Genomic DNA, 25,186 nt, shown 5'->3' on the forward strand with positions numbered 1-25,186 from the left:
TTGGGGCCGTAAGGTCGCAGTGGCAAAGTAAGGAAGGAGACGTCAACAAATGACGGATCTTTGCGAAAGCATCGTCACACTCGGATGACAACGAATTGAGAGGTCCATTACTTCTAAGGAGCTTTGTCAACGATGATATTGCCACGTTCCTTTCCTAAAGTTTTGTGATCACCCCGCTACACTATGTTCAGCGCCCACCGCGCTTACAATGTTGGGGAAGTTTCGAGGCTTTAGTAGATAATTTTGTTAAGATTGCACCAACTTCGGGAACGTCACAGATTATTCGGGAACCTACGTCGCCGCTAGCGATAGCGCTAGAATAGTCGATGGCAAGGGCATAACTGCCCACACGCTTTGCCGCTTGTCAGGTGATCGACGGTTGGCGCTTCGTTCGCCGCTATCAATGTAAGACTTCTACTGTAATCCGACTTTCCGTTTACTGGGCACACGTTCTACTGTAATCCGACTTTCCGTTTACTGGGCACATGTTCGCCCAAATAAACAGTTTATTATTCCACTCGCAGTGTGCTCCATTCCACCACGTCACAACCCCGTGACAATACGATCATGGCAAAGTTTCGCATGAATCGTCGCAAGTAGTCGCACAGGCCTGCGAAACTGCACAGTTCCCTGACGAATGCAGGTGTTGGGAATTCGGCCACGGCCCAAAGCTTGGCTGGATCGGGAAGAATTCCGTCTTTGGACAGGATGTAACCTAGGATTGTGAGTTGCCATGCTGCAAATCGGAACTTCTTCAGATTTAGTTGAAGGCTGGCATTACTCACACACACCTGTGAAAACTTCCTTCACATGTTGGATGTGCGTGAAAAAATTTGGAGCAAGAACGTTAACATCCAAATAAAACAAGCACGTGTGCTATTGCAAGTTGCGCACAATTGTGTCCATCGGCTACGTCCTAGACTTGTGCTTGCGATTCACCCTGCCTAGACATCCCCTCGAACCAACTAAACAATGTACGGGAATGGTTTGTCATAAAGGTGGTGACGCCCTGCAGCGCTTGCATGGTCGAGAAAGGCACCAGCAGCCCTTTTCTACTGCAATCATGATTGGATGGCGAAAGGAATGCAACTGTGCCGTTGAGACCGGCGCAGTAGACGGACACAATCATTGACAAGCTCAGAGGCACTGTTGTATCATGTTTGGCAAGGATTGTGCACAATGACAAGGAACTGCCTCCTGGCATCAAATGTGAGTGTGAGAGTTATATTTTGGCAAAGGCACAATTAATGATGACGTCATGGCGGGAGAAAATCTCATCCTAAAATTACGTCGTGAGGACATGCACTAATGATAATGAACTCAACGACATACAGAACTTCCTGAATGAAGACATGTGCAGTAGGAATGACGACACCGCTGTAGGATGACTGCTCTGTAAACTAGCGGTACAGAGGGACATCCCAGGAGTCGTCACTTTTTGGAGTAAGCGGCACAGTTTGGATCTGTAATGAATATGGCAGTGCCAGTGTCGATAAGGGCACATGTGCAAACACTGTCCAGAAACACGTTGCTGACATTCGACGGATTTCACTGAGGGCTCTCACAGTTCAATAGCGACGCAGCCCATGCCTCGTGGACTGCATCAGTTAGTTTTCCTGCTCTTGAGCGGCGGAACTTGGCCACATAGGTGATGGGGATTGACATAGGGGACCTACGAAGAGACAGAGCTGGACGAGACATCAGGGGCATAGATGGAGGTGAGTTCTGGAAGGGACGGCACCGCTGGCCAGCAACAGGTGACGGGACGGGAGCAGCTGCACGTAATGGCAATTACATGCCTTCGTGACCGGTGTAGCCGCATGCAATAAAGATGGACTGGTTGCCTGGTGTGTGCCATTGGTTAGCGAGGTAGGTGCCACTCATGTCGCAAAACCCGATGTACGGAACGGCAGCCGGGATGACTGTGCATAGTAGGCTGAAGTCGAGGCTTAGGGATTACATTCGTAGCCGGCACATCCACTTCGTTGACGGAGGTCGGGCGGCGGCTTCAGCGTAACTCAAAGGGGTGACCACTGGAAGTACTTGAGGCGGCCTGGCGACAATTTCAGCGAAACTCTGGGGTGCAGGAGCCGGAGGTTCTTTGTGATATGCAGGCATGACCTCTAGTATTTTCTGTGCAATCTCTTGGCAGAGCAGAGGAAGAAGGGTGGTCATTGAAAGTAGAACAGCTGACGAACGGGTCAGGACAGGAGATAGAACTGGTGCGGGATTTCTTCACAGAGGAATGACTTTAGTTCTGCCATCTAGTCATAGCTGGCCAGCAAGCTTTGCATCTCGTAAAAGAGAGCGACGGGTCATCGAACACTGCCAGCGGAGCTCTTTGTAGCTCTGACACAACGTTATGACCTTGGCCGCTGTGCCAAAGTTTTTGGCAGGCAGAATTGTGAAGGCATCATCGTCAGTACATTTCATCACGTGTCGGATCTTGTCATGCTTGGACATGGCTCCGTTGGCTTTGTTACGCAACTAGAGAACATCTTCGATACATTTGGTGACTGACTCACTGGCCTGCTGGTGGTGGTGGTGGTGGTGAAAAACATTTATTTACAAAAGAGAGGTGTAGGACCTCTGTAGAGGCCCCTACAGACTAGGTGGAGTCTCTATTCCGGGACCCCATTGGTTAAAGCCGCCGTCTTGGCTCTCTGGACCAAGGCCTGCTGGGCCTGAAGGTCTGAGCAGCCGAGCAGGGCCGCCTCCCAGTCCTCTCGCCTAGGGTTTGGGTTAGGAGTAATGGCTGCGTTAGCTTGGCAGGCCCACACCATGTGGTAGGTGTCTGCCACCTCCCCACAGTGCTGGCACTGTCCTGTGACCGTAGGGTCGAAATGTTTGACTATGGCAGGACATAGCAATGTATTCGTCTGGAGGCGAAGCAAAATGCGCTCCTCTGCTTTCTTCAACCCCCGTGCGGGGGGAGGGTAGCGGCGATGACTTTCCCGATAATAATAAAGAATTTCCTTATATCGGAGGAGAGGGTAACCCTCCTCATCGGTCTCCATCGGCATTGACGAAGGTAGCCCGGAAATGAGCGCTCGGGCAGCCGCATCTGCAGCCTCATTTCCCCGCAATCCCTGATGGCCCGGTGTCCATATAATGCGTTTCGGATGAGGGTCCGTGTCTCTTATGCAGTTGCGCAGTATTGTCTCGGCTAACGGTGATATGTACCCGGCTGTATAATTACGACACGCTCGGCGCGAATCCGTGATAATATACCTGCTGAGCGCGTTCGTGTAAGCGCCGTTTGGCTTGCTTACGAACAGCAGGGTGGCCAAAAATGATGATGATGGCAGTCTAGAAATCATACCAAGTCACGAAATCGGACATGTGGCTGCTGTAACAAAAAACTGGCTACTCCATCAAGGCAGAATAACAAGTTGGTGAACTTGCAGTTCTTGTCCCATTTGTTGTGGATGCTCACGTGCTGGTAAAATGGGAGCCAGTTTGTCACATCGGAGCAATTGGCACCAATGAAGATGGGTGGGTCGCGAATGTGTAGGACACCAAAACAAGCGAGCGGCAACGGGGTGTGATAAGCGTCGAGGTACACGGTAGTAGGTAAGGAACGAGATCAAAGCAGGGGTAGAAGTGCTGCGCCGATCTGACCTGCTGCGACAAGCGGCGCCTAAACGGTAATTTGCATATGTGACGCCAAATTTGGTAGAGTTTCATCATCAACTGAGAACATGCGTGGGCTACACAAAGGGTGCACCCGTGTCCATATGAAATTAGTTCGGTGACGTTGTATTTCGGTTCATGCATGAATCTTGTTAAGGTGGTATTTGTGTAGATACCTCATTATGCCACTCTATATATGTTTTAACAGCAAAGCTGTTAGCCAGCCCATATAAACTTAAATAAAAAAAATAAAGATCAGTTTCACCGGTGAAGTGATGACGACAGTAGCAAAAATTTGTAATGGTAATGCTGCACGCGCTTCCTAATTTTTCTACCGCACTATTCCGCTCCCTAATGATTGGAAAAATCTAGATAATCTTAGAACCTTCCTATGAGATTATGCGCACAACGCGTACGTTAGGGTTTGTTCTGGAACTTACGCAGCCACTAGCGATAACGCGGAAATCTTCAATGGCACATATATAAATGCTGACGCACTTTGCTGCTTGGCAGATCATCAATGGCCAACGCTCTGGTTTTGCAGCTATCAGTCGTTAACAGCTTGTATTGCTTGTAGAGTGACGTTTGGTTTTCCGCACAAAGGCTCACCCAAATAAGGTTCACTCATAACAACAAGGGCTGGTGCCTTCGTCAACCTCACGACACCGTGACAATACGGAGGTCAAAAGCTTGAATTCGACATCGCGACACTCTGAAAAACGCTGGTGCAAGAGAGGACGTATGGCCGCTCTAGGGAGAAACGCTCTTATTGCACAATTTCTTTCTGTAGAGAGCGCACTGCGTAGAAGTTTTTGTAGAATGGTTTACGAGCCGTGCGCTGATCCCCAATAGTGCATGCGCCAGCTTATCACAACTACGTCCTTGGAATCTATATTCACAGCTGCTGCTCGAGCGACCCGTCCCCCCCTCCTTTCCCCGCTTTCCCGCATATTTTCTTATGCTTCTTTATGACAGGTGGCGTGTTTTCTTTCTGCTTGAGCATTCGACGGCAGTTCTAACATGTGATGGGATATTATCGCGTGCGCCTTCGCTTCCAAGCAACAGAGATTGGCTGCCTCGTTTAATCTCTGCTGGTGCAGCGCTCACCACCCCAACTTGCGCAATTTTACGCACGGGTAGAACGTATTATGGACGGGGAATGTTACCAACTTGTAGTTTATGCGGTACATGGCGGTGACGGTGAAACTACGTCAAGTGCCCATGTAGTTCCTATCGTAATAAATGAAAAAAATTATTTGTTTGCCTAGCAGTGGAGTGGTGAGCCCAACTAAATTTCTTCATAGTTCTCATGTCGGCTTTGGCACTTCAAGTTATTTTCATAGAGCCTAATGGTTTAGTGTGAAGATAACTTTATTATATTAGTTCATCTCTAGTCTTGAGTTGCTGTTCATGTTATATGCGGTGTTTTAATCACATTTTGAACATTGCAACATTTCAACATTAAATTTTTTTATTTGTCTGAGTAGCCGTGCTTTCAACTTTAATGTTGTTAAAATATATATACATATATATATATATATATATATATATATATATATATATATATATATATATATATATATATATATATATATATACACACTCAATAAAGTGGCTGGAGGCATAGCTGTCGTGGTAGCTCAGTGGTAGAGAATCGATTGCGTTATTCGAAGGTCGCAGGTTCGGATCCTGCCCACGGCATGTTATTTTTTCACCCACTTTTCTTTCTTCTCATTTACATTACAATTGGGTTAATAACTTCCCCTATACCTTCCTTGGCACTATTGTCTGTTAGATCTTATCAATATTGTGTAAAACACGAAAAACGAGCTCTTAAGTATACACTTGTTTCTCTTATTCATTAACGAGGGTCTCGTACTGGCGGACTTGGTGCCTCTAGGTTGTATACGGGAGACTATTGGTCAGTTGCCAGTTAGTAATTGTTCGCGTGCTACGTGACGCCAAAGAGGCTCATAAAGAGTGTACCACACTCGCCTCAATGGCTACTAGTGGCGCTGACTGACACTCCCACGTATAAATTGACATAGATACTCAGTAAAGTGGCTGGCGGGATAGCTGTCGTGGTAGGTCAGTGGTAGAGTATCGAACGCGTTATTCGAAGGTCGAAGGTTCGGATCCTGCCCACGGCAAGTTATCTTTTCACCCTCTTTTCTTCCTTCTCATTTACATTACAATTGGCTTAATAACTTCCCCTATACCTTCCTTGGCATTATTGTCTGTTAGATCTCATCAATATTGTGTAAAATGCGAAAAACGAGCCCTTAAGTATACATTTGTTTCCCTTATATATATATATATATATATATATATATAATATTGTGTATATCTAAGGGCTCATTTTTCCCTGTTTTGACACAATAATAATAAGTTCTAACAGACAATAATGCCAAGGACTGTATAGGGGAAGTTATTAGAACTATTATAGCTCAGTGGTAGAGCATCAAACACGTTTTTCGAAGGTGGTAGGTTCGATTCCGGCTCACGGCAAGTTTTTTTTTGACCCACTTTTCTTTCTCCTTATTTACATTACATTGGTTCTAATAACTTCCCCTATACATTCCTTGGCATTACTGTCTGTTAAATCTCATATATATATATATATATATATATATATATATATATATATATATATATATATATATATATATATATATATATATATATATATATATATATATATATATATATATATATATATATGTGTGAGATTAGGTTAGGCCGTTGGGTTGTATACAAGGGACTATTGGTCAGCTGCCCGCTCGTAATAAGTTCACGTGCTACGTGATGCCACCAGGCTCATAAAATGGTGTTCTACACTCGCCATTTGACTACAGATGGCGCTGACTGACACTCTCACGTTTAAATTCACATATAAACACAAGAAAGTGGGTTGGGGTAACGCCGCTGTGATAGCTCAGTGGTTAGAGCATCGAACGCGTTATTCGAAGGTCGTAGGTTCGATTCGTGCTCACGGCTGGTTATTTTTTCACCTACTTTTCTTTCTTCTTATTTACATTACATTTGTTTTAATAACTTCCCCTATACATTCCTTGGCATTATTGTCTGTCAGATCTCATTAACATTGTGTGAAAACACGGAAAAACGAGCCCTCAGGTATACACCTCTTTTCTTTATATATATATATATATATATATATATATATATATATATATATATATATATATATATATATATATATATATATATTTAGATAGATAGATAGATAGATACATAGATATAAAATTTTTGGTCAGCATAAATGCCTAGTAAAAACCAATGAACTTTTTTTGTTGATGAGAGAGCCAAGAGAAAATGAAAATTCTAATTAACAGTGATGTATGATCCAAGAAATATGCTCCAAAACTAAATATTGATGTTTTAAAACATGCCTTTTAGTGCTCAAGAGCTACTCCAAAATGCCCCTTTTACTGCTCCAAATCTGCTCCAAAACCGTGTTATTCCTGCTCCCAAAGCTGCTCCAAAAAAAAACTGAAGTCTGCTTCCACCCCTGTCGAAGCTCCTCGGGCATCGACAGCACTCTCCACCAATTCCTTGAAGTGTTTAATAATGACACCCAGCGACAAAGCGTAATGGTGATAATCACGGCTAGGCATGGGCTCTCAAGTGGCATCCTTTTCAGAGATGATCCACAAAAAGACGAGAGTGCAACTCATTTTCATGTCCCAAGGCTTCGCTAAATCGTCTTAATGAGGAGGGGGAAAGAAGTCATATTGTAAGATATTCAGCACAACCTTGTCTCTCCCAAACGTTCACACATCCACCCGAGTAACACACACGACACTCAGCACTCACTACGAACTGTTTATTGCTCCTAAATGACCTTCTTATATACAGTCAACTGCCGATTTTTCGGACCCTCTAGGGAGCGAAAAACCACCCGAAAATTTGGACAGTCCCAAAAAATGAATGCAAGGAAAGCAATGCATTATTTTACTGATAATTTTCACCATTTCATTGATATTTCTCAGATCAAGAGGGTCAAGATCGAAGTACCAGACTTCCGGAACTCTGCCAAAGCATCAGTAGGGTGGCTCTGAAAAGAGCCGTAAAAAAAAAAAATGCATGCAGCCAACAGCAAGTGCCGTCAGGGCAGCCTGTGTTTGAGCTGCAGTGGCTTAAAAAACTCGATGATCCTTGTTTGAACGGCATTCTGCTTGCATGTGATCACATTCGCCTCGATCTGAGCAAGGGTCATGTCATCACTGTACACCGATGTCAGCGTCATCAATGCTCGCATCGATTCGGCGGTCGTAGGTGGTGCAGGCGTTGGTTCCTCTTTTTCGACATTGGAGTCGTCTGAATCCGCCATAACCTGAGTGACTATTTCATCGTCGGTTACCTCTGCGCAGAAGTCGAGCTCGTTGTCAGCGTCGACGAACCGCTCAAAAGTTATTTCCGTGGGCATGGAAGCACCATCAGAGCAGAGGTCGTTGATAATATTGCTACGTAGCTGACGTATCAGCGGCCAGAAGACGACAACGAGGAAGTGGTCTGTCGGTTGTGCGTGCTGCCTTCCATCTTAGTCGACGCCGTACGCATCAGTTCGAATATAGATTTGAAATAGACACGCCTCGTGTCATTTTTACGTAACATCTTTGTGGTGGAGGTGCTGTGTACTTCCCCGTCTTCATCAAGAAGCTCCGCAACGGCCGCATCATCATAGGTCCAACCATGTCACAGGTTGAACAACCATCATCGTCGCCACCTGCCCCTACCGTGACTTCTACATACGTCGTTCTACCTCCTGCTCGTGATCCCGGTGTATTTTCCGGTCAGGATGGCGTTGACGTCGACAAATGGATCAACTGGTACGAACGGGTCAGCGCAAGCTATAGGTGGGACCCGACTCTTATGCTTGCCAATGTGCTTTTTTACCTCGATGGCCCACCGCGAGTGTGGTTCGAGACGCACGAAACAGAGATTACGAGCTGGGACTCCTTTAAAGAGAAGATCCGCGACCTTTTTGGCGACATCGTTGGGCGGCAGATCGCAGCGCGGAATCAACTGGTGGCTCGAGCACAGACGTCGACGGAGTCGTACGTCGCGTACATTCACGACGTCATCGTCCTATGCCGCCAGATTGATGAGCCCATGACTGAGTCTGAGAAAGTGCCCCATGTGCTGAAAGGCATAGCAGACGACGCATTTAATCTTCTAGTTTACAACAAGGTTGCCACCGTCGACGTCATCATTAAAGAGTGCCGGCGGTTCGAAGAAGCCAAGAGCCGCCGTATTACTCAGCGATTCACCCGGCTGCCCAACACGGTTGCAACCTCATCGTGTGAAGCCGCCCGCCAGTCCCCCACGTATGACAACGTCACACGCATTGTTCGTCGGGAAATGGAAGCCGCATGTCCGGCTCCTCTTCAGCCATCCGTTTTCGCAGAGCTCGCCTCTGACCAACAACAGCCGTCAATGGCGTTAATACAAGCTGTGGTGAGGCAGGAGTTTGTGAACCTCAGCCTTCCATCAGCATGTCCCTTGACTCGCCCTGAAGTCCCGTCCTACTCCCGAGGACAGGCTCGCCGTTCACCTCCAACAATGCCCTTCCGTAACTCTTCGGAATGGCGAACACCCGACGACCGGCCTATTTGTTTTTCCTGCCACCAGCCTGGGCACGTTTCTCGCTATTGCCGCCGCCGTTGGTCAAACCAACCACGTCAGACTTTCTCTACCTCGGCACTCATGCATCCGACGACTCCTCGACGTTCAGTCGCCGCACCCTTCAATTTCTATTCGTCGTCATATTACGAGCCTTCCACTGATGCCCCTTTGCCCGGTCGTCGCTACGCTGACGCCCCTTCGTCCCATCGCCGCAGCTCTCGCTCCCCGTCGCCGCTACGTCGCCAATCGCGCTCTCCGCCACCTCGGCGCTTTTCCTCGCCGAGCTTCTCTGGACGACCGCAGCAGGAAAACTAGATATTGCAGCTTATAGAGGTGAAGCTGCAATACCAATGAAGGCCGAAAATCCTCTACTGACGCTTCCCACGCACCATAGCCTGCTTGAAGTACAAGTCGACCATGTTCCTGTGATCGCCCTCATTGACACAGGTGCGCACCTGTCTATTATGAGCGCTTCTCTACGCTGCCGCTTTCAAAAGATTATGACGCCGTCTACGACGCAGGCATTACGTGTTGCCGATGGCGGTACTGTACCAGTAATCGGAATGTGCACTGCTCGTGTCAGCATTGCCGGTCGTCATGCCGTGGTCCTTTTTGTCGTGCTAGCCTGCTGCCCTCATGACCTCATACTTGGCCTTGATTTCCTTTCAGCACACTCGGCCTTAATTGATTGTTCGTCTGGCACCCTCAGCCTTGATCTACCAATCTTTGCCGACTACTCTGCAAAGCCCACCAGCCGCTTGAGTCCAACCACTTTCGTTCGCCTGCCACCTCGAGCCGTCACGTATGTGTCTGTCATCGACCCTTCTCGTTCCTGACAGTGATTATATCGTTACGCCAATTACTGACGTTCGGCCGACGCCCAGTGTTACTGTGCCCTATACCATCGTAACCATAGCGGATAACTGTGTGTTACTTCCGCTCCTTAACTTTGGTTTCACCCCTCAAGTGTTGCCCTGCCAGATGTCTCTAGCCCAGCTAACTGCCATAACAGAAGACGATGTCAGTGTTGTCGCTGTATCTGCTCTTGATCGAAGTGCAGTCTCACGGTCACCCAGCTCAGACGATGGTATTTTTCGAAACATGATTGGATCTGAGCTGTCGCCTCACCATGCCGACGGTCTCTGCAAAGTTTTGGCTTCATACAGTGACATTTTCGACACCGACGATTGTCCCTTGGGCCAGACTAAAATTGTCACTCACCGAGTCAACACTGGTGACTCTGCGCCCATTCACCGTCGGCCGTACCGCGTGTCAGCGTCCGAGCAAGAAGGGATTCAGAAAGAAGTGGCCAAAATGCTTACGAAAAACTTAATCGAACCATCAATGAGCCCTTGGGCATCTCCCGTGGTATTAGTAAAAAAGAAAGACGGCTCATGGCGTTTCTGCGTTGATTATCGCCACCTCTACAAAATTACCAAAAAAGACGTGTACCCTCTACTACGCATTGACGATGCCCTTGATTGCCTCCATGGCGCCACCTTCTTTTCATCTCTCGACCTCCGATCTGGCTACTGGCAAGTTGCTGTAGATGACATGGACCGAGAAAAGACCGCCTTCGTTACCCCTGACGGTCTTTACCAATTCAAGGTCATGCCATTCGGGCTCCTGCAACGCTCCAGCAACCTTCGAGAAAATGATGGACACGCTCCTACAAGGATTTAAATGGTCGACATGTTTGTGTTACTTGGACGACGTGATCATTTTCTCACCTACCTTTGCAACCCACCTTGAACGCCTTTCGACCATTCTATCCATATTTCGACGGGCCGGCCTGCAGCTCAATTCCTCCAAGTGCCACTTCGGTCTTCGTCAGATTACCGTGTTGGGTCACCTTGTTGACGCTGCCGGCGTATGGCCAGACCCGGCGAAAGTACGAGCTGTAACAAACTTCCCAGTCCCATGCTCTGTTCATGATGTTCGCAGTTTTGTGGGCCTCTGCTCCTACTTTTGCCGGTTCGTGAAAAACTTCGCGGCACTCGCACGGCCACTCACTGACCTTCTCAAACAAGACGTCCCATTTTTTTGGGGCCCTCCTCAAGCTGACGCCTTCTCTCAGCTAATCATCGCTCTAACAACACCTCCTATTCTTGCACATTTCGACCCCGATGCTCTTACAGAAGTGCGAACAGACGCGAGTGGTCACGGAATTGGTGCAGTTCTGGCGCAAATTCAGCGGGGCAACGACCGTGTAATCGCGTACGCAAGCCGTCTGCTTTCTAAGTCTGAACGCAATTATTCTATAACAGAACGGGAATGTCTCGCTCTTGTTTGGGCGGTTTCGAAATTCCGTCCTTACTTGTATGGCCGCCCTTTCCGTGTCATTACAGATCATCACGCGCTGTGTTGGCTTTCTTCTCTGAAGGACCCCACTGGACGACTTGGTCATTGGGCATTACGCCTACAGGAGTGTTCCTACTCGGTTGCATATAAGTCTGGACGTCTTCATCTGGACGCCGATTGCTTATCCCGCTACCCTGTTGATCAGCCCGACGAACCAGACATCGAGCCTTGCCTCAGCGTCATGTCAATGTCCCAGTTTCTTCATATTGGTGATGAACAACGTCGTGATGCTTCTCTGTGACAACTTATTGACCGTCTCGAATCTGCTCTGAACGACACGTCACTTCGCATGTACGTCCTCCTGAATGGCACGCTGTACCGTCGTAGCCTCCAGCCAGATGGCCCTGAGCTCCTTCTTGTCGTGCCGAAAAATTTGCGTTCAACCGTGCTGCACGAGCTTCACGATGAACCAACTGCTGGTCATCTGGGTGTATCTCGGACGTATGACCACGTGCGTCGCCGCTTATTTTGGTGCGGTCTCGCCCGGTCCGTTCGCCGTTACGTGCCCTCCTGCGATAAATGCCAACGTAGGAAGCGACCTGCTGCGCCCCCGGCTGGACTTCTTCAACCGATCTCCATCCCAACCAAACCTTTCTTCCGTGTTGGTATAGATCTTCTCGGTCCTTTTCCCGAGTCGAAATCGGGCAACAAGTGGGTTGCCGTTGCTATAGACTACACGACTAGGTATGTCATCACTCGAGCGCTCCCCACCAGCACCGCTACTGACGTTGCGGATTTTTTGCTCCACGACGTCATCCTACACCATGGCGCTCCTCGCCAATTACTCACGGATCGTGGCCAGGCATTTTTGTCCCGTGTGATCGACGATCTTCTGCGCTATTCCTCGATGCACCAAAAGCTGACCACTTCCTACCATCCCCAAACAAATGGCCTTACCGAACGGCTAAATCGGACCCTAACGGACATGCTCGCAATGTATGTGTCCTCCGACCACCATGACTGGGACCTGGCGCTACCTCACGTCACCTTCGCGTACAATTCTTCGCGCCACGACACTACTGGTTATTCACCCTTTTATTTGCTTTATGGCCGTGATCTGAAGTTACCACTTTACACCCTACTTCCAACCACTACAACGCCGTCAACCGAATATGCACTCGGCGCTATCGCTCATGCCAACCACGCACGTCAGATCGCCCGCTCTAGACTTTCGGCTTCGCAAGCCACCCAGAAAGCCATCTACGACAGCCGGCATGCTGACGTTCACTTCTCACCCGGTTCTCTTGTTCTCCTGTGATCCTGTGATGCCCAGTTCGTCGAGTTGGCTTATCAGAGAAGTTGTTATCTCGCTACATGGTCCTCACCATATCATCCACCAGGTAACCGACGTCACCTATGAGATCATTCCTGCATCTGAGACCACAAGCCTGCCTGCAACCACACCCAGTGATGTTGTGCACGTCAGCAGGCTAAAACCTTACCACGTGCCTACTAAGGACCGTAGTTAATGTGCACCGAGACGGCGCTTTTACCGCCGGGGGGGGGGGGGGGGGTAATGCTACGTAGCTGACGTATCAGCGGTCAGAAGACGACATTGAGGAAGTGGTCTGTCAGTTGTGCATGCTGTCTTCCATCTTAGTCGACGCCATACGCATCAGTTTGAATATAGATTTTAAATAGACACGCCTCGTGTCATTTTTACGTAACATGATCGTTCATGAGAGGGCACAAGTCAGTCACGCTGTCGCTTTCTTCAGGCAAGTCTGCTGCCTCGGTGTCGAGTACGAAGCCCGCGTGGCGAAAGCAGTTGCGAAGCGTGTCTTGTGTTACTGCTTTCCATGCGTCTGCAAGCATTTCGACAGCAGACCAAAGGTCAACGCTGTAGCCTTTTCCGTTTTCCGAGCACAGCACCATGGGGTTGAGTATACGTCAACGGTACAAAAGTTTCAAATTAGGGATAACGCCTTGGTTCATTGGTTGTAGGATTGCAGTCGTGTTGGGTGGCATGAACTCCAGCTGGATAGCCTTCAAGTTATTGATGTGACCATGAGCAGGGCAGTTGTCAATAAAGAGCAGAACACGTCTGTTCTGTTGTTCAAACTTCCTGTCCAACCTGCGGACGTAACTCTCGAACAACTGCTGCGTTACCCGAGCCTTTATGTTGACTTCGTATAACACTGGCAGCATTGCCCCTTTAAAACACCTCGGGCTCTTGGACTACTCGATTACTAACAAAGGAAGTTTCTCACTGCCAGACATGTTGCTGCCAACAAGAACGGTCAACCGTTCTTTGCTATGCTTGCCATCATGGCATGCGTCACCAGCAAAAGCGAGTGTTCTTTCCAGCAGCAGCTTGTAAAACAAGCCAGTTTTGTCGCAGTTGAAATTGTTGTCAGCAGAGAACTGCGGCAACAAAGACTGGAGTTTTCCACTGCGGTACTGCGCAATAACTGCACTGTCAACGGCGCCACTTTCGCCACACATTTTCTTGAACTTCAGGTCATTCCGGTGCTTAAAGTTTCTCAGCCATCCATCACTGAACTTAAAATCTGTGATGTCCATTCGAAGCGCGACAGTTTCCGCTTTTTGTTTCAAGATGCCGCCCGAGACTGGCAATTGCTTGGCAATCATTGAACTAAGCCACACGACGAGAGCGTCCTCAAGCTTTGGATGAGCACCTTGGCTTGCATTCATCTTTTGGGCACCAGACGGTTTTTCGGCCGCTTTGAAGATCTTGTCTTAGTTCCTCAGGAAATCAGAAACTGCTTGGAAATGCCCAACTCCTTGCTCACGTCAGCCTGCGATCGGCCACTCTTCACTAACTTAATAATGGCAGCTTTCTTCTCCATCGTTAACCGACTGTACTGTTTTCCGCGCTTCGATGCCATCGTCGAGGACGACGAAGGCGGAGTGGGGGCCATCGCAGGCAAGCGAAATCCAACAAAGGAGTTTGCTGACGAGCGTCGAAGCACCTAGGCTTAGCGTTGCAGAGCACACTTCACACGATCGCACAACCAGGCACTAGGCTCGCCAAGCACCATGTGGGCTGCGTAAACAAAACGGCGCGACGGCAGGCGACGGTGCCTCGGGTACTCCGGAGGTGGTGCTGGTAAACGTTCAAGATAGCAAGCGGGGCCAGTCGAAATCGGTGTGTGACGGTTAGTTGTAGTTCGAAGTGGTGAAATGCTTCGCGATAGCGCTGCGCGGGAAGCCAGAGTGGCACGCACGAGCACAAGCGCTAAAGCGAAGGGAACTTTATTGGCGCAAAAAAATTTCCGGGTGGATAGTTTCGATTGTCTGCAAAGCACACTTGCACGATAAACACGGCCAGTATTAGGAATCTCTGAGGCCATGTGTGTTTCGCCGCTAACGATCAGCGAGTCCAAGCAACAAATGCCGCCACAGTAGACCGGCGCACTCATTTATGCGATCGTAATCACGTGTGACGCAGTTGTGGTGGTTTCCACTGGAGGCCAGTGGTGGTTTCCGACATTCCGTCACGTCAAAAAGTCCGGAAAATTGGACTCCGGGGGGGTTCGAGCGTCCGAAACTTCAGACTTCCTTATACGTTGATTCTATAGGGCTCGTGGCGGTGCCGCGAAGATGTCTGAAAATTCGGGTGTCCGAAAAATCGGCAGTTGACTGTATGTACAGCAAAAATGTGCAAAGGCAATAATAAACAGAGCAGGGCATGTGGAAAGCATCAAACGCGCGATGTATATAGCGCCCGCCACCACACAACAAGGAACAAGTAAATGTTTAAAAAAATAAAAAAAGAAGAGAAATACGAAAAGCAGATAAACCAGCTTGAATCACTAAATCCTTGCCTCGAGAAAAAATATTTTTTGTTGGTTTAACATCAAAGACAGCTCACAAACACAAGTATCCTTTTTTTTTTTTTTTTTTCAAAATAAGTTTTCAAGAGCAGATGTGCAGACGAGGTGGTTGGCCAATGTGACATGGCTGGGTCACATAATGTACGTGGCCACACCGGGTAGGCTAAGAAAACGAGCACTGTGAATGCTTAGTCCTATCTAGCGGCATGCACCATAAACGTTACCACACTGGTGTGTATACATAACATCAGGGGTGGCACGACACTACACCAGCCATTCATTTCACTGTGACGAGAAAAAAATCTGTTTGCCCTTCCTTGATGTTCTTGGGACAAAGATTTGCTGCGATTCTCGGTGCATTGGAAGCCCACCCACACTGGCCGCTACCTCAACGCTAGTTAAAATGTCTACTCACTCGTGCACAAAGGGTCTGTTCTTCGGAGGACAACCGGACAAATGAGGAACGAAAGATAAGGTGTGATCTTCTGTACAATGGCTACTCGTAAGCCTCCATTGAGAGGGTTTCATCCCGCCAGCACACACCCCCCCCTCCGACCCCTTCAAGGGGGCATTGACCCATCACCTCCAAATCAGGTTCACGTCTGGATTTCCTACATCTAGGGCATCAGGGAAGCGCTCGAACAAGTTGTCTTGGAGCAGGGAATAAACATGGCGTGTAAGCCAACTTCTATGCTCGGTCGTTTCTTCCTGCATCTAAAAGACAGACCACATAAAGAAAGAGTGTTAGAAGTGGTATACTCTATCGCTTGGGCGGATTGTGGGGTGTTCTATAAGGGGAAGGCAAAGACTTAAAAAACATTTTAGAGAGTCTGTGACAACATAGGAAAGATGTCCACAAGTTTGACCGACATTATAAATGTTTGACCGACATTATAAAAGAAAAAGAAAAAATAGATTTTTTTATCATGATAATAACGACAAGCCTTGATTTTTTTGCTGTTTACTGTGTTTTGTATTATTATTAATAACCTTATCATCTAGATACAGGCTTTTCTGAGCTCTGGTGCACTCAATATTGCCACACTTGTGGCACTTCCTGGCATGCTCAGAATTCAATGAAATATTATAAAGCGAGGTCTGTGTGCCAGTTCAATAAAAGGCTGATCAGGTGAAGTTTTAAAACTAATAGTACAGTGTACATAAAGTCTGAGCTGATGTTTGATATCATTGCATGAATATTTAATCACGAACAGTTTTCATCACGGTGGCTTAATGGTTGGCTGCTGACCGAAAATTGTGAGACTGATTCGGCCATGTCGGATGCATTTCGATGGAGGCCTGTGCACGATGTGTGCATAGCAAAGAACCTTGGATAGCAGCAGCGACCTGAAGCTATCCGCTCTGTATGTGCTTTGTGTTGCCATAAACAAAGAAAGCTCGGCTTCTTTTCATTGCTCGGTGCATTTCTTTGCAGCCAACTCTGTTTTCATGAGCGACATGCTACCCCCGTACCCGGGCATCAATGGCCCACCCCAGTACTACCCGGGTGGCGGCTACCCAGCAGGGGCGCCGCCAAGCTACCCCAACGGTGCACCGCCTAGTAGTCCTGCACCGGCACCAGGATTCACCGTGGCCGGGTATGCGGGTCCTGCTTCCACACAACCTTCTGGACCATATCAGTGTAAGTGCACTTCAGCTACCACGCCTAGCCACACTCCCCCTAATGCCCCACAAAATTTGATCAATGAATGTTGGGTCATGTTTTATGAGGGGAAAAGAAAGTAGTTTGAAACAAGCGCAGGTGTCATGAGATGGGCCAGTGCTGCTGCAAAATGTAGCCATGATTTCTGCACCATTCCCTTAAGGGAATCAGGTATACGTCCGATGCATTTTTGGTCCATTTGAGGCATAAAGATTCTCGCAAAATTATTCAGAGGGAAATCTGCCGCTAGTGAGCTGCTGGATGCAAGGAAATGACTGGATATCTGAGCTTCCAACTTGACCCTGATTTGTATACCTCGAAGATGCGCCTGGCTTCACATTAAAATGGTTCATTTCTTACTAAAAGAGCACGTAGTAAGCTATTTATTTTTTCATTGCAAAGAAATGTGTTTTACCATATTTACTCGCATAATAGGCGCACTTTTTTTTTTCAGAAAATCCGGCTCGAAGTTAGGGGTGCGCTAATTACGCGGGGTAAAATTTTCGAAAATTTTTTCAACTCGGTTCTCGCGCTTTAAATCTGCACACTTGTCAAGTAAAAGGCGACTTTAATCGTTTACCAATTAATTCAGCATAAAATAAACATACCTACGTACCTTTTAATGAACAAGCGAGAGCCGTCAACTGCACACACACACGTAAAATTTACACAAAAGTCGTAGCTGTTCCTTCTTTTCCCTATTCGGAGTCCGAGTCGGAGATCAGACATTCATCCTCGCCGAGCGGGGATTCGTTTTCGGTGTCCGAATCATCCGCACCCCACAACATGTCATCCTCACTCGCATCCAGTGCGTTCGAGATACCCGTCTTCTTGAAACTTTTCCTGACGACTTCGTCGGAGATCGCCTGCCACGCTTCCACGATCCAAGCGCACAGCATTTCCACAGGCAGCCTCTTAATCTTACCACCTGGAGTCAGCTGATGTTGTCCTCCAGCCATCCAGGTGGTGTACAGCCTTCGAACATTGTCCTTGAAAGGTTTATTCAAGGACACGTCCAAAGGCTGCAGTATCGATGTGAGGCCGCCCGGAATCACTGCCAGATCTGTGCGCAGCTCCTTTAGCTCATCTCGTACGCGGTCTACTAGGTGCCCACGAAAACTGTCCAGGACAAGCATGGACGGCAACAACAGACCAACCGGCCGCCGACCCCAGACTGTTTTCACCCAATTCACCATGAGTTCCGCGCTCATCCAGCCTTTTTCCTGGACTCTGACGTAGATGCCTTGAGGGAATTTTGCCTTTGGGAGCGTCTTACGTTTAAAAATAACGTAAGGCGGTAGCTTACGCCCATCCGCTGTCACCGCCAGCATTTCGGTGCATCGTTGTTTATCAGCGCCAGACGTTCTGACGATGACGCTCCGTGCACCTTTCTCCTCCACTGTCGTGTTCCACGGCATATCAAAGCAAAGGGGGTTCTGATCAGCGTTGCCGATCTGGGACAAAATGAAGTCTTTCTGCTGTCGGAGCTTTATAACAAAACTGTGGAAGTCCACCACTTTGTCCTCATATGCTGCAGGTAAGCGCTGGCACAAGGTGGTCCGCCTTCGCAGTGCAAGGCCATGGCGCCGCATGAAACGAGTTGTCCATCCGGAGCTGGCTTTGAACTCTTTTGCTTCGATGCCCTGCGCTCGGGTTATTCTGCGCGCCACAGTCTGCACAATATCCAACGACACAGCACAGCCGTCTTGTCGTAGCTCCCGTATATGCCGGACCAGTTGCTCTTCGACGTTCGGATACCTGCCGGTCTTGGCACCGCGGAAAGCCCGTCGTGTCTTCTTCGTCGCCTTAAGTTTTTCTTCTTGGTCCCTCCAGTACCGAATACTGGTTTCTCCAACGCCAAAATGCCTGCTTGCAGCCCGGTTGCCGTGCTGCAGCGCGTACTGCACTGCCTTCAGTTTAAACCCAGCCGTGTAGCTCACGTACTTCCCCATGGTGGAACCAAAGTTCAATACACGACCACAACATACGCACACCGCTTGCAAAATGGCGTTTTTTTCTTTTTCTCTGATGGTGGTGATGGCGATCGAGCCCCCGGCGTTGTACACGTGACCTCCAAAAAGCGCGGCGATTTGGGGGGTACCAGTAATTGATGGAACAGCCGTTTTTTTTTTTTTTTCGCTCATGGACGCTTTTTTTTTTTTCAAGTTTTATTTCGACAAACACGTTGGTTAGGTCGTTGCACTTCGAATTTTTTTTATTTGCTCGTCAATTTGCCTTCTTTTTTTCTACAGGGTACGGGGACCGCGTTCCAACTGTACCGCTGGGGGGTAGAATCGTTTCTGATCACGGCCAAGTTCGGGTGCGCCTATTATGCGCGGAATTAAAAAAAATTGAATTTTCCGCGGCCAAACTAGGGGTGCGCCTATTATGCGAGTGCGCCGATTATGCGAGTAAATACGGTATTTAACACTGGAACCTTCTGCGTTGTTGTAGAAATTTACTAAGCGTAAGAAGTAACCAATGGCCGCTAAACTTGGCAGGCAGACGACAAAGCGAGCGTTCCCTCCGTCACTTTTATGTCATTTGTTTCTTTCTTTTGCTATTTAGTTGTGCCATCAAGATAAGTGGACTTTTATTTTAAAATATAATGCGCGTCAATGAGGTCGGCTTATAAATGTTTTGTTTTCCAGAAGCTTTATTTGCGCAGTCGTATTCACTTTTGAGGCCAAGCCTCGCTCAACACCAGCCAACACAAGCCTCGCAGACACGTACGTACACCATCATTCCCAGCACTCGAACGGGGCCCCTTAAGGGGGGACATGCCTTTGAAAATGAACCTTCTTGTTTCTGGTCGGATATCGATGAAAATCTGCACGGAGAGTAAGAATGGCCTCGTAGATATTCCATAAAAATTTCGAGGGGATACCGCAAAAACCTAATGAAATACAAATTATTTATTCATTGAACCTCGTGAAAGGGCTGGAGGATGTATAAAAGAAAAAAAAAAAGGTTGGTAATTATTGTACCCACAGCTAAATGTATGCTGAAGGGGGCTGCATTTTCAAAATAATTTTTTTGCAACACTAAAACCTGTATAGTTAACGTTCTCTCCAGAGATACTGCAATGAGCACATTTGTACTACAAACAAGAAGCTCTACGAAAAGTTCTTTAGGAAGTGAAATGAAAAAAATAAGATCGCAGCCCCCTGCAGCACAGTTCAAGGAGTGTTGCAAAACAAACAGAATCACAATCTGTGAAGTGGTTGCCAAGATATCTGCTCCAGGTGCTGAGCATAGTGCCGAAAAAACAGTATTGAAGAAACTTCGTTTTAGGTTCCAACTTCTCTTTCCTTCTTTAAAACACGAGAAAATTGGCATCTTAGGTTTGTCTTATGGTATTTGACTTCTCAGGCATACGACCTCTGCCTAGTGTAGCTTTGTTGCATGTTATTGCGATAGCAATTATATGGACACTCTCGGCGGGATTTTGCCGCCGCCGGCGTCGATGCCATGCACCATATATGTATACGTATCTATATATATGAAAACTCAAGGAAGGAAAAAAATCCCAGAAAAACGGCTGCGGTGCACGTAATTGAACGTGGCACCTCAGTGTCGTGAATGCGAGGTGTAAACCACTGAGCCACCGAGAGGTACTTCCTTCACCGATCAAACGGCAAGCTATTCATATCTACCAATTACCGCTGTTAGCGGGCATCTCGGAGGGGGGGGGGGGGGGGACTATCGTGTTTTCAGCATTATCAGCAAGATGGCGCAGTGAGCGCGCTGTGGCTCTCATTCATCTCTCACGCATACTTTGACTCGCGTAGAGAATAAGAGGGCGTACGCTCTATCACGCGCCTTTGTATTGCAGTGGGGACAATCGTACGTCTTGGTTAGCCTTTGTTTCGTCAGAACGATTCTGTTGTAGTAACCGAGCACAAGTACTTCACTGCAATTGTTGCACAGCCTCAGTTTGCGATACAAAAAGGGCGGGCTTCCTCTCAGACACAGTGAAGTAACAACTGAGACGCTTATTCGCGTCACCTGTGAGTACGTTTCATGCGTCTTTTGTGCGTGAGAAACACGGGCACGTTTCTATCTGCTTGTCATTCTGCGCGTGACCTTCCAATTTGTTGCTATCGGGTTCATTGCTTCTCCTTTTTGGCAAATTGTGGCCTTTTTTTATAACCTCTTTTTTTAATCTACAAAGAACAAGTACGTATTTCAAACAGAGTTCTCTGTATGAAGGAGAGGTGTGATAGGCATGAAAGAAAAGATTGCGATTGGATGAGGCCATATGCTGAAATGATTACACATCTTCATTGTGTGAGCTTTCATTAGCATATTTAAGTACTTCTTTATTATAAATAATCACTGAACATTTTTTATATATAGAGAGGTTTATTGCATCAGAAAAATGGCTCACACCATGACAGCCTATGCCTTCATTACAAATAAAAAAAATTTATGGGGCAGGAAACTGGTGGCACAGTAATTTTTAGTAGTTTATTTATTGACGGAAAGGGCCATGTAAATGTTCGTGCCCCTGCTTCATACATGCTCTTTTGCAACTCTAGCCGTGAAATGTATCATCATACAGCCGCTCGCAGAAACATTAACCTGCGAGGCTTTCATTGCCTCAAAACATTCATAGAGGCTTGCGGCAATATTAAGCATGGCTCTAAGCACATCTAAATCGCATCACAAAATCTCATTGACAGCACTTCATATGACAGAGGAGTGAGCGGAAGCGTGGACAGTGCAGCCGGTGCAATAGCCACTTGGCGGCGACGTTCAGTGACGATGCGCGAACTGTGTAGCTACGATGACAAAAATCAGCGCGCACTGCGCTTGGTATTGCATTTTCGAGTGACGACGTGCGAAACTGCTAGCCACTGTTCTGAGCAATTGTTTGCAGTAGAGGAAGGGGGGGTTGCAAGCTTGACTGTGGAGTCTGCTGCCGATGTGTAAAACGGCCGTCCGCAATTACAAGGAGCTAGCAAGTGATGTGCTTCACTGCTTATGAAAAAGCACATCGCCATGAGGGTTTTAGCGCGTCGTTCTTGCCCGCAAAGTTCGTCTCGCCGTCAGCGGAGTTAGGCCTAAAGAAAACTCCGAAAACGCACCTCGCTCGTAGACTGCGCGCCCGCTCGTACTAATTTGATCGTGCATCCGCTTACAGCTCCTAACTAAAGCGCATTTATATCCTAAGTGACCGTTATGCCATGGACACGTCATGGAGTAGCGATTTTCGAGAGCCATGTCCTCGCGACGCACAAGCAGCAGACGACAATCTCCCGGAGGGAGTATCGGGCCAATGGTGAGGCGAGCTGGGGCAACATGGCGGTCACAGCCAATCAGGGGCCTCGAAACGACCTTCAAATATTTGCTTTTTGCGTGCTTGTTTTGAGTGGGAGAAGCCAGCTGAGGCGGGAAATTAGAACACGGAGAAATGCTCTTTCTGATAAGCCCAAGAAGCTGGCTCCCAGCCAGGCCATCGCGAAGCTATAATTTTTTGAAAATTTCTTTTTTCTTGCAATTTCCAGAAAAAGTTTCGCTACCTAGGAGGGTGAAATAAATTTTCCGAAGCATTTCTGCACGGTTTTCAGTGTAGATATTTTGGAATCAGATAGAAAAAGAGTTCCAGAAACTGAAAACTTTATTTTCGAAAAATCAATCTTTTTGCCATTTTTGGCAATCCTCCTTACGAAATTTACATAAACCGTGGTGCCACACTTCTTTCTAGGTATGTTTATGAGAAACTCTATGTTTTGTGGTACTGTTTTCTCAGTGACTAACATCATTTCCTTCTGAAGTATCTGCTCTTTCAAGCGAAGTATATTTATTGAAATCTGACTAATGGTAAAATTTTTTTAAATTTTTTACCTTGTAGGAGCTAAAGTTTGAGTTAATTGGCATCTATATGAAAATTTGTAACACAAAAATTGTGAAGTGCATTTCTTCTGCTTCAGTAGCTATATGCATTTATTCAGAATACAATAAAAAATAATCAGCTTGTTATCTTGGAATACATAAGAAATAATGGTACCTAAGTAATAAAAGACGTGGTTATGAGATAATTGAGTTTAAAGTTGCAAAACGGCTGAAAGGCAAGCACACTTTGTCACAAAGACGGCTCAAATGTTTTTCCTAGTACAGTATAGACCGCCTATAACGGAAGTCGCGAATATCCACACTGCAAGCATAAAGTTGCAAAACGGCTGAAAGGCAAGCACACTTTGTCACAAAGACGGCTCAAATGTTTTTCCTAGTACAGTATAGACCGCCTATAACGTAAGTCGCGAATATCCACACTGCAAGCAGTACTGCACTATAACGAAAGCAGGCAAGGACCGCAGTTGAGCGAAACCATAGTACCTAGAGTATTCTGGCTAGTGTGCCGTCTGCGGCCTTCTAGGTGGCACCAGATTGATGAGTGCCCGTGGTGGTCGCGTGGGGTGGTTCGGCGCGGGCGAGTGCCGCCGCGCTGCCCGCTTCTCATTGCCCACTGTGTTCCCACAGCATTAACGAGAAGGCCGTTGCAGATTTTGTTTTTCTCCAACCGCAGTGGTTACTTTGTTCTCATGATAAAAAGTTACCATAGGTTTAGGCGTTTGTTTTATTATTCTTTGTTCTCATGATGAAAAGTTACCAGAGGTTTAAGCATTGGTTTTTATTAAAAAAATACGCTTACTGAAAGCTTTGCGCTTCGGTGCAAGGCTTAAAGTAGTCGGGCTCGTAGAGCGTCGAACTGTGGCAGCTGGTTCAACGCAGGCAAAGGAAAAGTTTTACTTGTATTGTAACGATGCTTGCAGCATTTTTTTTTTTGTGAAACAAACTTAGTCTGTTTTGTTTCAACAAAATTCAATAATGCATGTGTACGTATAAGCGCGCTGGCAAGATTCTATCTTAGAGCGATATGTGGGGCAGTAGCCATTCATACACGAGCTCTAGAAACATTTAGTCACATTGCTCCAGCTACTGTGATTAGGCACCTAGCCTTGTTCCCCATTAAGGGCGACAGAAGGAAGCAATAAGGCCTCTTCTTTCTCTTTAAAAAATAGCCACTTGTATGCTGTGAAGTCTAAGTGCTATTGTTTTATTTGGCTGTAAAGGTGGCCGCTTATGGTTACCTCACGTTGTTTCTTTCTTAATTAGCTCTATTGTAAGAAGTTTAAGAAAAATAACTTTTATTAACAAAAATTTTTTTAGACAAAACATTGAGATGTACACGTGGCAACTAACACTGTATCTATATGAAGTGATGAATAATTACTTAACATATCAGCGGCGCAGAGAAGGGGAGAAATTCTTGGAGGGGGAAAGGGGGTCCCCGAGAATTCTTTTGCTTGTCTAGCGTCTGGCATGTCTCATTTCATTTCATTTCATTTTATTACCTTAAGGACCCCATAAAAGGGGTATTACATAAGGTGTGGGAATACATAAGTACATAATTTGCTTAATGCGCAACTAAACACAAAAAAAGAAAAATACATGCGCTAAAGTACATAATTTGCATAACATGTAACTGAACACGAGAAAAATACAGAAACATATATGGGCTAGGTGTTACATACGTCAGCACAAGTACAATAAATAATTCATCAGCACTAGTACAGTAAATAATAGAAACTATAATTTCACTTTTTATTGCGAAAAAAAGTGCGCAGTGATACTCTCCGCAAACGAACACGGGCAAAAGATGGCGGCGATCTGGTGGGGAAGGTTGTTCCAATCTGTAGCAGCATGGCAAAAGAATGAAGTGGAAAAGGTAACAGTGAGCATGCGAGGGCGGCTCCTTTGGAAAGTGTGCCGTGTACGATGAGATGCTCGGGCTGCGGGGGGGATATAAGGTGGCTGATGAAGTGAGGTGTGATAAAACTTGTGGAAAAGCGAGAGGGCTGCAGTGCGCCGGCACGTACTAAGGGGAAGCAAATTCAATTCTTCCGTTAAGTAAGATATGCTCGTGTCATATGAATAATTAGAATGAATGAACCTTGCGGCACGATTTTGAACGGCATTGAGTGCGTTTATGAGATATTTTTGATGAGGATTCCATATGGCAGATGCATATTCCAGTTTCGGACGGACTATTGGCTGGTAGGCCAGTAGTTTAACTGGT

The 25,186-nt window shown here is 46.9% G+C and overlaps 1 protein-coding gene across 2 annotated transcripts in view; it reads left to right on the plus strand.

Moving 5' to 3' along the window:
• LOC119162991 (WW domain-binding protein 2-like) overlaps positions 1 to 25,186 on the plus strand; it is a 217,221-nt gene that overhangs the window by 67,393 nt on the left and 124,642 nt on the right. For both annotated transcript variants that reach the window (XM_037414876.2, XM_075882658.1), the window contains exon 6: positions 16,873 to 17,079. In XM_037414876.2, the coding sequence (XP_037270773.2) occupies positions 16,873 to 17,079 (207 nt within the window). The remainder of the gene's footprint in view (positions 1 to 16,872; positions 17,080 to 25,186) is intronic.

This window comes from Rhipicephalus microplus, unplaced genomic scaffold (genome assembly GCF_043290135.1).
Source record: "Rhipicephalus microplus isolate Deutch F79 unplaced genomic scaffold, USDA_Rmic scaffold_13, whole genome shotgun sequence".
NCBI lineage: Eukaryota > Metazoa > Arthropoda > Arachnida > Ixodida > Ixodidae > Rhipicephalus > Rhipicephalus microplus.